Source organism: Haliaeetus leucocephalus, unplaced genomic scaffold (assembly GCF_000737465.1).
Source record: "Haliaeetus leucocephalus isolate CR32 unplaced genomic scaffold, Haliaeetus_leucocephalus-4.0 Scaffold678, whole genome shotgun sequence".
Classification (NCBI taxonomy): Eukaryota; Metazoa; Chordata; class Aves; order Accipitriformes; family Accipitridae; genus Haliaeetus; species Haliaeetus leucocephalus.
In genome coordinates this window covers 5,123,140-5,138,114 of record NW_010973114.1, presented here as the reverse complement: position 1 = coordinate 5,138,114, position 14,975 = coordinate 5,123,140, and the positions used below count along the sequence as shown (strand labels likewise).

Genomic DNA, 14,975 nt, shown 5'->3' with positions numbered 1-14,975 from the left:
CAGAACAGCCCTCACTGAAGCTGAGCAGTACTGGTTTAGACACAAGAGCTATCAAAACTGCAAACTGGGAGTGCTTTATCATCTAAGCCTCCGAACAGTTGAGAAGTCTGGGAGGAGAAACAGAATTGTGCAGCTACAGGTAACTACAAAACAAGCCCTGGAACCAAAGTTTCTTTGGTCACATGGGAGCCATGAAAGAAAACTAACTAAATAAATAAAAAAAAAATATAAAATCAAACCTATGTTTGCTTTCCCTTTCCTTACCCTGGGTTAGAGCAAAAGAGAAAGAAAAGTATGTCTCAGTATCTTAAACCTAGAAAACAGGAATGGTTCCCAGGGAGATCTCTGGAACCACAAAAGTGGTAGTTGTCAACATCCAAGGCTGAGAGCACAACACTTCTAAATGATCCCAGTCCAAGACAGATCACTTGAGACACTGGTCTCATTCTCATGAGCAACCAGTCAAATGCCAGGCCAGTAGTCACTGGAGTAAGAGTTCCAGGGGGAATATGCACATCTGACTTCAGTGCACTAAATCCACAGTTTTTCAGCTTGACAGGGACTGATGCCCCTCCTTGCTTAGCAGTATCAAAAAGCAGAGGAGAAAGCATCCATCATTCCCTGACTGTGGTGAACTCAGTGTAGGAGAGATCTCTCTGAGCTCACACTGATATGGAGCTGGAGGAAAACAGAGTATTGTACAACCAAGCAAGTTGGCAGTGCTGGGCCTTTAATGAGCTTCCTCAAGTCAAAACGATAGGCATCTGCTGTTACTGAAATTAGAAGGCCAAAGTATATATTACCATACACATTATCTCACACCAGGCATCTGCAGAGTCCAGAACTTCCTGAAGTACTGGCAGAATCACTATGGACAAGAGACATATGTAGAATTTAAAGACAAGTCTGTACACAACACACATAGTCTGGCATGGAGGTCATGTAAGCACAAGCTCTGATGTAGACCCAATGGCTAGACAAGCTTGTTTTCATGGAAGGACAGCTCATGAGATGATCAAAAAAAAGATAATGATCTTGTAGAAGCAAACCCATAGTGCTAAAGAAATCTGAATTGCTCTTATGACTGCCAAACACAGATAACAGAATTTCTGCACGCAGTGCTAAAGAGCTTGGAGCATTCAGCGAATGAAGCATCATCATAAGCACTTTGCTGGGGATACATCCCTTCAAAAGAGATTATCCTGATAAAGTACTCCCTGTTTTCTCCTAAAATCTTTGTGAGGTCTTTGGTGTTCAGTAGGAGTAAAACAGCAGGATCCCAAAACAAAGTAGTCCTGCATCTAAAAGAAAGCATAAACACATCTCAGACAAGAGACCTACAAAGTGCGGAAAGAGCAATCTTGTAGTCTCACAAGTCACTCACCCCTCTAGTACTTCACTTAGTGAACAGATAAAATTACTCATTTTACAGATGTAGTCATAAAAGACTCCCAAAAAGAGAAATACTCAGATTTTGTTCTTTCCATCAAAAAAAAAATCTCAAAGCACTCTGGAAAATAAGTATTTTCTAATTTGTAAAACAGGAATAGCAGCTGTTTGTTTCTTTGAAAAGTTACTGTTGGCCCATGAAGCTTGAATTGCTTTCTGTGTTTTCAAAATAATTGCCCCTCTCAACAAAGCCTTAGAGCATAGGAGCCTCATCTACTCTTTGATGCAGTTCCAACTCCTCTGTTCCGGGAAAGCTGTTCCATACTGCTGTGACTGAGTATATGCTACCTATTTTTCCAAAACACAACATTCCGTCCATTTAAGACAATTTTGTTTGGACATTACAGTTTGAGATAACAGGAAAAGCACATACATCATTAGCTGCATGTTCCTCTTGTCACCACACTTTCTTTTGAGCATAAACAACCTATATACATATCATTAGCAACAAACATTCCAAGAACCTTCAACTTCATTGAAAGAGGGTAACACAAGAATAAGAAGCCCACTGCCTTACGCCTCTTCATAGTACCAGAACATCTGTCTTCAGTTCTGTGGTACAAGTCTCAGTCAAGGACAGGCTCTCTGTGCCATAGGTGCTATAGAACTACGTTCTATACAGCCTAGAATCAAACTGTCTCTCTCTACAGGGACTTTGCAGTTCAAAGCTAATGCAAAAGTCACACTTCAGACTTGTGTAAAGTCCCTCCATGACAGAGGTGATGAAGCGCGTTTCCAAAACGGTAGCTAGGAATTCCTGTATTATAGATGCTAACAGCCCCAGACTCTTCCAACGGTTGTATACAAGCCCCTGTAGTCATCAGGCTGTTCATAATTGTGTGGCAGCACAGCCCATCCAAACACCTCAAACGCAACAGCAGATTGTCATCACTTTTTAATATTCTAGGGAGGTTCTCACTTAGTAATGCCAACTTGCAATGATGTGTTATCCCCAACAGCAAGTTCAAAAGGCAGTACCCACCATGCAGGCAGAAACATTACGCTCAGGCCATGCAGCTTCATCTGATCTGAAACCAGTTGCAGGTTGTCTCCCAACTTTTAGGAAGCTCAGACCAGCCCAGCTCTCAGGAGACATGCACTGCTAAGACGAGATCCATTTCAGCCAATTAAGAGTCCAAACAGAATAAATGGGTAACACCACAGAGCTTCACCACTACAGTAGGTGGTCCAAAATTTCCACTCTAAATCCTGAAGAATAGTGGGGAAGCATGCAGAAACCAGTCAAACTGGAACAAATTAGTTTTAAACAAGTTTTGCTACATGAAGCTAAAGTAGTGAAATTGTTACCTTTCAGTGAAACAAGCAGCTCTGCTGCCTGCAGTACATATCCTACTTGCTTTTCCAGTAGCACGAAGAATTCAGGACATTCCCTGATGGGCAGCACAGGTTTGCAGCATCTGACCTTACACCACAGCATTTGAAATTCAGCTGAGATACAGTCTCTACCTACTTCTCCATTACCATAAGACCAAACTCCCCCAGGTTATTTCTGACAGGGTAAAGGAAGTTGCAAACTGATAGACACCATGCAGTGGCAGGTTACACAGCCTGGCACCCTGCAGGAAGTGAAGTGGAAGCGTATGGGGAAATGCAATGCTCCCGAGTTTCTTAACACTACCCCTGGTGATCACTGCACCTTCCTCTGCTTTCAAAGGGCACCCAAATTCAAGCAGAATCTGCTCTAAATACTGATTTAGAACAGATGTAGTTTAAACAGAATTTACAAGGAAAGCATTTTTTGATCTTTTGTCTACCCTCTGAAGGGAGAACATGAAAACAAAAAACAACGTTAAGTCATAAAAAAATAATTGTTGTAGTCCTCAGCAATTTTTAATTCCCCTTCCTTCACTAACCATCTGTTTTTTGTTAGAAAACACTGTAAAATGATTTTCCAAAACCTTTGACATGCATTCTGCTCAATAGGTCCCAAAAGCCCAGGAAGGAGAGCTTCAAACCAAGTAACAGTTGTTATTTATTAAGCCCTACTAATGAAATTGGTCTAACCATTTTCTTCTAACCATTCCCTACTATTTGCAAGGGCAAGGGATAGGGATTTAGCACGTTAAGATGATGCACTTAATAGAAGAAAAAAAAAAAAGGACATTACACCGAGGAAACTATTATTCGAGCAGATTCAGTCTGATGAACCAAGAAAAAGCTGCCTCTGCACAACTCAGGACTCAAGATACCTATCTGATTAAGTTACTTCAGAACAAATTAGTGCTCCATGAACTGATAACACCATAAATAAGCCCAATATGAAAGAGAGAAGCCACTGACAGACAGAGTATCCTCCTGACAGCAGCTGAGCTCTACAGCTCTCATCCACAATGAACACCAAAAAGCTGTCAGTGCCAAAAGGATTTCTGGTCTTTTTACTCAAAATTCACAAAGTACGTCAAAGCAGATGCAATATCTACAGTAGATAACTAATCACAAGAACCCTATACTTTCATTTTCTCTCATCACTCAAAGCACAAATTGTAGTTCTCTCCCTAACCTAATAATTATTTGTATGGCTGCATTTTGTTCTTCTCCAGTAGCAGCATGAAACTTGATTTGAGCTGCAGGAACCCAGCCAGTGACTATACAAGCTGCTGTTGTGATAGCACAAAGCAGAAGCCAACTCGGCAGGTAATTGGACTTGAAGTCGGAAAGATCTTCCCCAGTCAGCTTGAAATAGTAATTTCATAGGGGAGAAAATAGGTTGTCTTTATCTACCACAGGTTACCAAAGGAAAACTTTGATCCCAAGACAGACAGACATAATAAATACGACGACATACCACCATAAAAAGGTATTAAAGGTGGCTTTTTTTTTTTGTACTCTGCAGCAAATCAAAAGACATTTGCGATCCTCCCATCAAGTCAGTGTTAAGAATGCAACTCCTTAGCTATCAAAGCACAACAGTCACTCGTTAGAAAGGACTACTTCCAATGCTTCCTAGTTATATTCTCTTGCCCACTGACTCAATACTTTGTAAGGTCTCAAATATCGCACATGCTGTTACAATAGAATTCATTCATGCTTCCAAAGGAATCCTAGGGCATCCCGGAGGGCTAATGTCAACAACTCACCCTTCCTGATGCCGTACTTCAAGTAACTCAAATGCACGTGAAGCACCTTCTTCATTTTTCTAAGCTTCACTTCCGTGGGTGTAATTCCAAAGCATGAGAAACCAATAAAGAAATCTAAATGTATGCATACCTAAAGTCATGGGGGATAACATGACTTGAGTGTTCAGTATCACCAGTAATCTCATTGTTAATGTCAGCAGCCAGCAGCTCCCCCTCTATGGAACTGGGGGAGTTATCTCCCACTGTTCCACAAAAAGAACTCCTCCAACTAACAACATCCAACAAGGAGTTGGTGATGGCTATGAAGAGGAGGAAACAGGAGTGAAGATCCACTTGTGTTTGCACAGGGGCAAGTGTTAACCTAACAGCCCACTGAATCAACAGATTGGATCTGTACAGGAACATGAACACCTTTGCTTAGCAGAAATTGGGATCATACAGTTTTATATAAGACAGGGCATATTATTCACCTACTTAAGATCTGTAAGAAAGATATACTGTCCTCAAATATTTTTCTACAGCAATATTAAGCTGGTTTTGTTTTCAGTTAGACACCTCTTTTCCTGTCAGACATGTATATACCCCCAGACCAACCACACCCCCAACCACAAAAAACCCTTAAAAAACCTCCCACATCCCCCCAAAAATACCTAGTAAACTCTACTTTAGCATCCCATCATTCCCAGGTGATTATTCTGAAAACTTACACCCCCCTCTCACTTGAAGTTCAGCACTCACTGGAAAATTTCTGCAGAAGTAAAATTTGTAATCATCTCCAACACCGGCAGACCTAGACTTGAGTTCCACAGCGCAAACTATTGTGCGTGAAAGCAACAGTTAAGACAACTCAACCAAACAAAATAAACATTACAACTAACTTTTGATTTTGTTAAATAGCTCTAACAGCTTGAAAATAAAATTCAGCAATCCTAGCTATGTCACAATAAGCTAGTAGCAAACTCACACCTAAGAGTCTGGTAGTCAGAGGAAGGTTTCACAGATCATCTGATCATGACTAACAACAGCCTTCCTCTTCATCATAAGACCCAAGCCCCAATGCAAAGAATGGCCTCTCCTGTGACTTGATGATTTTGAAACAAACTCTCTAGTCTAGCAAAGGGGATTATTCAAACCTTGAGTAAGGTTCACACGCAGTTAATGAAAGCCTCACACTTCTCCCCACCCCAGACACATACACACACACAAACAAGGGGCAGCATAAGAGTTTTAAGCTTCCTTTCTTACAGTAACACCAATTTTGACAATGCTGGAAAAAGTCTCAAACAAACGGTCTGAGTTTTGTAAAATAGGGGACACTAGAAAATTGCCTGAATGGTACCTAAGCATAGTTAATAAAATAGGTTTTAAAGTCAAGTGCATACTGTTGAAGAGATGCATGCATATTTTAACAATACTCTGAAAAAACTTGAGACTCATTACCCCATGCAGTGCCTTCCCCCCAAATATACCCATATACCCTCAGAAGGCCAAACAATTCTAAATTTTCTTCAGCACCTCCAGAAGGCAGCGTGGCAAAAAACAAGCACTCCAGTGGAAAAAACAAAAGGCACTGATTCATATGCAATTAGCTGAGCTAAATTTACTACTGAAACCAGTGCTACTCCAGCTGTCCTTGACACCTGCATAGCAGGGACAATGGAACATGACAAGCATCCTCTTACGATCTATTGCAGTTTTCAGGCTTACACACTAAATTAAAATTGGCGACAGCTACAGTTCTTGAGCTGCTGCAGTAATGCAATTAGCACAAAACCAGCTATGCACCTTTTGCAAGCATCCATGCCACAGCAGAGACAAAACAAATGGAGACAGTTAGTCCTTTATCCACCTCTGCTAAATCCACCACCCAAAAAAGCATCACTACTCTAAAAATAACATGTTTTTTTCTACTCAAAGATTCAGTTTACACAGTGACAGACAAGCAAAGCAAAACAGAGAACTGCTATCTGAAAAGTTAGAAGGAAGGATGTAAAGGGAGGAAACTTGTTAATATCCTGTGCAGCACAAGTTCCCACCATTTTAAACTTCCTTAAGTAAGAGTTAGACTGAAAGACTTGAGAGCAGAACAAAATTTTTGAGGTCAAGTTGCACATTATTTTCTAACAGCAAAGCTTTTCTCTATTAGTCTATGTGTCTGCAGTCATTTACAAAAGCTGTATGCAGAAACCATCCCTAGTAAAACAGATTTAGGCTCTGGTATCTAAGATGTCAGAAAAGCCTACAAAAGCATCTTAAAACATAAGTGTTCTTTCTGTGCATCGAAAGAGCACTAACTGAAATCCACTGCATCACTGTTCTGGCACACATCCACCAGCCATGCCCCAGACAACAGTCTAAATACACATAAGCTCTTTTAAAAGGGTTCAGAGAAAGTGCAAGACCATACATTCAACCTAACATATCTACCTGAATCCAAATCCTCAAAGAAGGGGCTTTAATGTCTCGGACCCTATGCTATCTTTATAAGGGCACTAATTTGTACAGCAAACATATTTTATCTGCACAATAACAATGCAGATGAACATTAAGCAGATACCTTGCAGTGTCTGCCAGGTGTTTAAATATTTTGCAACTCAAATGCCAAAATACTATCTGCAGTTCAAATGCTTAAGATTATCCAGTGAGAACATGTGTATATTTCCACCAGCTATGTAAAACACATTTTTTTATTTGTTACATTTTAAGCAATAGACCAGAGTTACCAACATACAAACATATACTAAGGGCCTATTTTGAAGGTTGATTTCGTCAGGAAAATTTAACTCACAAATGCTTTCTTTTTGAGAATACCAACACTGAAAAATATTTACAGACACTTTTAATCCAAAAGACTACATATTTATCTGCACTAGGCAGGCCCTATACAATCTTTAAAAAAAACAAGCTTGATACTCTGTATTTTGTAAGTTTAGCTTTTATACTGTGTATGGTATGTATTATAAAAGAAAACATAATCCTATACTATGTATTAAACAATATTCTTCTCTTGATCTAAGTTAGACAACACAGTTCTAAGAATTGTGTAGGTTCTCCCTCTCCTCCAATACACATTTCTGTAAAAGTGACGTACACCTCTTGCAAACCATCCACTTTTGTGAGTGTCACCACAGAACTCCCCCTCCAGTTTGGCCCAAACTCTGGTCACTTTTTGCTTCTAGGAAGGCAGCTTTGAGGGAAGAGATAGCATGACTTTTTGAGCTTGAAATATGTTCCACCACCAGAATTGTAACCTGGACAGTTCTATGGGTTAATATATTACTATATTAACATCCTTACTTTACTGCTCTTCCTTCATAAATTACTACCTTAATATATTTACTTTATTGCTTTTCCTCCTTCACCTACACTAAACTTCAGGTAAAAAACAAATACAATATGATTATTAGCAACAAAAATGAAAGGCCCAGAGGGATCATGACTTTTTTTAATACCATGTCAGTTATCCTCCTGGAGAGGAAAGAGACATACGAATCTTACACTCCAGTGAGAAAGAAATTAAAATACTTTTTGTATTTACATCACCTGACTACTGTATGGCTCAGATAAAACAGTCAGCACTGACAAAGTCAGCTTTCTGAACAGGGCCAGAAGGGTCAGATTCCCTCATATCTGAGGTTAAAGACTATTTTAAACAGGTAACTGGATTAAAATTAAAGATATATACGCCCAGAAAGAAAATCCACTGCAGACTTTTCATTAAAACAAATTATCTACCACAGAATGAACTGGCACCAAGGTAAATCATCAGTAATACATGAGTTGTTCTCCACCCAGGATCATCAGAAAAACAGGGTTTGCTCCACTGTCACATACCTTCGACGCTTGAGGAGTAGAAATCACATGAACAGTGCTGGGCTTAACTCCATTTGCCTTAGGTCGCTTATAAAGGGCAAATCTGCTTTTCCTGCGTCCTCTGTCACCATTAGGGAGGGATCCATTATACCTAGAAATAAACAAAAAAAAGAGTTTGCCATAAACCACCACTAATTTGGAATACAGAAAAGGAGAGCAGCAATTTGGCCACAATATGCTGATGTTGTCAAATGCATGGGCAAAACCAAAAAAGTAACAAGCATAAGTTTTGTTTCCTGAATTATGAACATTCAAACGTTCTTTACCCATCAATGGTTGAAAATTTATTCATCATTAATAAGGCAATCAACTACAAACGAAATAGAGTTGTTCAGCCACAGAAATACTTCTTCACCTCTAGAATTAAAGGAATTTTGAAGAACAAATCTTCTCTGTAATTCAGAACATGGGGAGTTTTAAAAATGCTTTTTACCCTACCATCTCCCTTCCCCACATCTCATGCAGAAATGGAAAAGACAAGAGGAAGAACAGGAGTGATTTGGAAAAACAAAGTAATTCCTGGGCAAGTAAAACTAAGTGAAGGGGAATTTTACTCTACTCCCACGTAAGGTTTTTTTAGTTGTGGAGGGGTTTTTTTTCCCCTTTTATTTAAGCTCTAATCCTAAAGGCTTCATCTATTATTAAGGAAAAAGGATGCAAGTGTTTTTAATTTATGTGACTGTATCTGAAGACTCACTAATGACTTCCTTTATCAGGTGTAACACAGTAGCCTTTGACAGTTCTTTCATTTCTCTCTGTGGACAGAGACCCAACGGATTAATTATTCAGAGAAGTCTTAAGCCTCAAGGGGACATAGCTCCTTCTCCAGGGAAGGGATCAACTGGAAATTCCTTTGCAATGCATAAGCATTGAATTCACCACCACCCCATCCCGAATATTTAGGACAGGTAGACACTTCTCATCACAGCACTGTCACCTGCAACATTCCTGCTAACTCTCAGCTGGTGTATGAAGATCTCTCAAGGCTTTACTGCATAGATGCCTCTTCCATAACTGATCCTCAGAGATTTCAGACTTTTGCCTGAAGAACTACAGATGTTATTCCACTTATAAACCTCATTTGTCTTTCTGGTGGGGTCTGTTCTACACTGATCACATATATCCCTCTCCTACAGTCTTTATGATTAAAAGCTAACATCACAGTCAGGAAAAGAATCTGAAAAGAGAAGAAAGTCACCTTTAACTCTTCCTCTAACTCTCTGCAAAGCAAAAGAGGTTAAAAAAAAGTTAGGAGAACTCATTAGCTGATTAGAGATACACTTAGTTCAGCTCTACATCCACTGCACTATCCACAGGTTAAAATCATTCGTTTGTAGCCTTGCAGAAGGCTAAGAGCCACTCACTGCTCAGGCTGTAAGAGCAGTTCTATGACAACAGCTGACTAGGAAAAGCAATGCAGTAACCCAGAATTTTTTTTTTCTTATCTGTACTTTTTGTATATCTAACTAACTAGTTAGTGTTACAACAGAATGCACTTGGAGAGCCTTGTATCCTTTCGCAAGCAAATTAGAAATGGGTAGTGGATGAAAGTAAGCGGTCTCATTGTTAAGGCTCTGGAGCACTGCCCTGCAGAAGGCTTACTGATTACTTCAGGTAAGGATCACCTGGTGTCACACAGGAAAATAGTTTAAAACTTCACATGCACAATGTCTAAATACCGGTGGTCTGAACTGCAGGACTGCTGAATGTTTGTGAGCACAAAAGAACAGATTTAAGGACTGAAATAATCTCAAATTTAAGTACTCTAGAACATAAAGACACTTTTTTTTTTTTTAAATATACATTTAATACATGATGCTAGAGACACATAGTAAGTTAAGAGGCTTTCAGCTGGGCTACAATTGAACTTGTTCTCCCACTTCCATTTTCATAAGGAAGGCTACTGTATTTTTTCTGGAATATTAAAAGAGATTCCCCAACACAGCAGAAAAAGAACAGAAGTCACTACTACTTCATGCCAGGCCTACTCATACCTAGAAACTTGTTATTAGCCCTACACAAGACAAGAGTAGCACTCACTTAACACAGCGGATCCTCGTCACAAGAGGCCAATTGCTAGAAAGACATATCAGTACAATCCACAGGCAATACCAGCCCTCAGAACAGGAGTGATTTGATACTGCAGCTTGAATCTTCCTAGATATATACACATGCTTTCTTTCAAACACACTATATTACCATGAATATGCTAGCAAGTTTTAACTTGCCTGAAGACAACATTCTTTCTACAAGTATTTTTATCTGAAAACCCGAAAAAGCAATAACTCCTTCAGAAATATAAGTAGTATCATCACTAGCTTTATATTCTCTAATTAAAATTTTTTTATTTGTGTAACTGTTAAACAGTACTGAATTTAAGTAGTTCCACTGAAAGTTAAAGCCAGGCTAGTGGGGTTATTTTGTGGGTTTTTTTCTCATGTTCACAAAACAATTATAACTGGGAAAGGCTACTTGATTTCATTTCAGGTCTCTGTGGGATTTAATTGTCTTTTAAAGAAGAGAAAGAAAGAAGCCACTCAAGGTTAAAAAGCATTTTGGAAACTTTAAATAGGAAGGAAATAAAAGCAAAGTGAAAGTTTAATTCATTCATCCTGATTAGCACTGACAAGTTTTCATGAAAGTTTTCTTTGTGCCAATTTCTAAATTTCATTTGCACAAAAGGGCAGGAGGAATTGAGTGGTAGCTTTACTATTTGTTATGCTTTAATTATAGACCTGCAAGTTTTATTTTGATCTGACATTGGTAAAAAGAGCTAGGACAATTACTAGGTATATGTATGTTTTACAGGAGAAAAAAAGAACGTCAGAGAACTTGCCTGTTTCCTCTCCACAGCCAGCAGATGCCTTCATTTTTTTTCTAGGCCAGGACTCCCAACTTGTTCATCAAACCAGCACTCCCCATGGCACTTGAGCCACACCTTTCCTTGCCACTACCTAAACAGTCTACATACCAAATGAACCAGTATTAATGCCATGGGATCTTGTCAGCCACTACAGGACCTGCACCCACGCGCTCACCCAGCGTCTGTGTCCTGGTAAGCACGCAACGAAGATTGCTCTTGAAGCAGCAGACCCACATTCATTTCTGGGCAAGTCCCTGCCTTACTGAACTGAGCTGTCCCACAGGACACAGTGGGTTTCAGCATTCAGGAGGACGAATATAGGCATGGCCACCCACACCTTGCCAAGTCAGCTTTTCTAAACACTGCTACAAGGAGCTATAGGGAGAGAAGCAGCCCTCTCCTATCCTTCATTTTTCTCAACTGTTCCACCAAGCAGTGCCTGGGTGAGCCACGACTGCCTCCTCCCTGGCAGCAGCAAGATGGCACTGCACAGGTAGAGGAGGGACAAGGACTAAGGCCAACACTGAACACTGAACACTGGGGGACTCTGAGCTTCCCCACAGCCAACAGGAGCTTCATAAACAGAACAGAAGCTCCTTGTACAATCTTCCCACAACCCCGCTCCACCAGAATCAGCCCATTTCCCTTCTCCCTGCACCCTTCCAATAGCTCCAGAAGCCTGAGGCACCTTAGGGACCAGCACATTAGCATGCACAAGATGGACAGCACTACCAAAGACAACCTGCAGCTGGAACTCTCCATCCCACCAAAAAGCCTACAACTGTTGTTTCCAACTAATAAAATGAACTAGGAGAAATTAAATTTCAGAGACAGAATGACCATTTCTGAGACCATTCTGCTCACATGCAGATCTACAGGGCACTTCTGAAGCTCCCCAGATGTTCCAAAACATCAGACCAATGCATGTGGTAAGAGCAGCCCTATACTTTTTCCAAATGCTTCTCAGTGACAGCAATACTGGGACAACTAGCATTATGAAACCTCATGGGACAATTACCTCTGCTGATAGCACTATTCCTTGCAAATAAGGGAGTGGTGCTGGCATAGGCTATGGGCGCCATAATTATCAAAGCCAGTTTCCTACATATTTATATCAAACAGTCGAGGACTTTGGTATATAATGAAATGCAAACTCCAATTAAGTTTTTCCTATGGCTGGGATATGTAATGAAAGCCTCTCCTCTGCATGGATTCATGGCTGTCTGGAGAGCAAGACCACACACGCTCTCTCCCACGGTCCAAACACTGAGGCAAGTTCCTATTTTCTACAAGTCTTGTAGGAACCTACTTGACTACTTCAGAGATCATCAACAAGTTTTGAACCATTTGTGGGACAGCTTGTTACACAAGCTTTTTTGTTTTGTTTTGCTTTTTTTAAAAGGAATCAGGCTTAGCCAGCAGCAAAGAGTAAACAAGAGCTCTGTTATTTAGGACAAGAGCTCTAAAAATCTTGACCTGCACCTTGAAAAGTTAGACTTCAACTCAGGGAAGTAATCCTCAAAATTAAGGCAAGTATCTGCTAGCTACCAGACACAGAAGCCACTGCATGTAGCTCTTTTTTTGTTTGTTTGTTTGGGATTTTTTGTTACAATGCTATGAAAATACAAACTATCATAGAACTTCTCCATACCTATGCAACCTACCTCCTACAAGACTACAAACTGAACAAGTCATAATTTTCACAGGTAATATTTCCCCTGGACAAAAAAAAAAAAAAAAAGAGTAATTTTGTTTGCTTTCCTCACCTACTACTAACAGTTCTACTGCACACCTTGTCATTTTTAGATGCAAACCATCCCATTTCACAGACTTAGCTACATGAACAGATGACGTGCTACAGTTCAGTTGTTACACATCTTTGCTGCGCTAAACAGTAAAGCTGCAGAAGTCAAGTCAGGCTTGAGTGAATTTTTCTGTTTAAGTACATTCTGATTCCATATTTGGTATTATCCAGTAGTATATACTCTGCACTATTAAAAATTCAGTTTGTGCTTACACCATTTTTTTACCGTTACGGAACTAGCGTGGGCCAATCCTGCTGCTAAAAGCAGCAGTCCCGCCTTTCATTTGCTAGTTTGTTCCTGCTACTTCTCTCTCTTGTTCACATGAAGGGGAAACAAAACCAGATTTATGCTTTAAATTTAGTTTTAAACCACATCAATTCCTCGCTCTCCAATTCACTGCAAAGCCACAGAAGCACTTGTATCAGCAACAAGGGGAAAATGGCACAGAGGGCAGGAGAGATTCCTCTGGAAGTATTGCAAGTCTATAGTTATCATGACACCTACAACATTAGAAGTCTAAAGATACATTATTCACCTTCGCAACATCCAGCCCCAGAGCTTTTCACGACTGTACGCTCAAGTCCTGACTAACTGGAAAGCCCTCTTCTGCTGAAGCATCTAACATTTACTCCCTTGAACACAGACTTAAAGTCACATGCTAGTTTATATCAAAATGCAAACAGAAAGCTTCAACATATGCAACACTGACAACAAAATAAGTGAACTTTTACCTCCTTTTATGTAATATCACTGCCAGTACTTCATACTCTTTACACCACCCTCCTTGTATCATACTGAACAATTCATTTTTTATCTAGGAGAACTGATGTGCTACTTCAGCAAAAGAACTCAAATGGTTTGGGATTTTCTTCTCTTTTTTTTTTTTAAAGACAATATTTATTCCAGATATGTTTTTCTGTATTAGACCTTCATAAAACAAGCAGTTGCTGTCTGCCAATTATCTGAGAATGTCAGTAAAACAGAACAGTGAAGTTATTCTCAAACCTAATCTTATTGGGAAATGTTGCCAAATAGGAAAAGCAAAGATAAGTAGTACTTCTGTACCAACAGGATAGTACTGGTTTATATTCTCCTTTGAACTCCATTCTCCGGTACTGTGTATCAGTATTACAGATACTAACTCAATATGAATTTAAGTCTAAGCCTACCTCCAGCTGATTATTGCATGCATCAATTTCTGTCTCAGAAGCACCCCACATCACCAGAGGTATTGTTAATTGTCAGCCTGTTCCTGTAAAGTTTTGGCAGTGAACAGAAGACTGGTTCTTGAACCACTAGTGTAGTGCTTCAGACAACTACAACAGATTACAACAAAAAACTTTAATTTTGACGTTTCTTGGAGGTTGGAAGGAGGATACTGTCGTCCTTGTCATTATCATCCCCCGGCACTCAACAAGCAGCTCAACAAGCCTAGACTGACCAGAAGGTTCCCTTCTGTCTTCCAAAGACGCACTTTCCCCACTGCATCGCATGTACCTTTAGCAAAATGTACAGCTGCTCCCTGATCACAGAACAACAGAAAACAGAGCTAGATGGAACTTCAAGGAGTCACCTAGTTCATCCCCAACTCGAAGACTTGATCCAATCCTTCCATGACATTTCTGTTTCAGTTAGTCTGGAAAATCCAGGCCTCCTCATCTTGTTCCAACATCTTTAGAGTTAAAATTCTCCCCATGCACGCAGCAAGGGAGATTCAGGTCAAAGCAAGTCTCCTCCACTTCCTGCCAAATCCACCAAAGAACCTAAACAACCTGTTCTCTTTTCCTTTTCACAGCAGGCTCACGTGCTAGAAGATTTGATTCCCATCTGATTTTTCTTTCTTTCTGAAGGAAAACGTTTTTAAGAAGTTACAGCAGCAAACTAAAG

General features: G+C 39.9%; 1 protein-coding gene across 1 annotated transcript in view; it reads right to left on the bottom strand.

Annotated features, from left to right (window-relative positions):
* PELI2 (pellino E3 ubiquitin protein ligase family member 2) overlaps positions 1–14,975 on the bottom strand; it is a 163,603-nt gene that overhangs the window by 38,834 nt on the left and 109,794 nt on the right. The window contains exon 2 of the mRNA XM_010579867.1: positions 8,382–8,511. Coding sequence (XP_010578169.1) covers positions 8,382–8,511 — 130 coding nt within the window. The remainder of the gene's footprint in view (positions 1–8,381; positions 8,512–14,975) is intronic.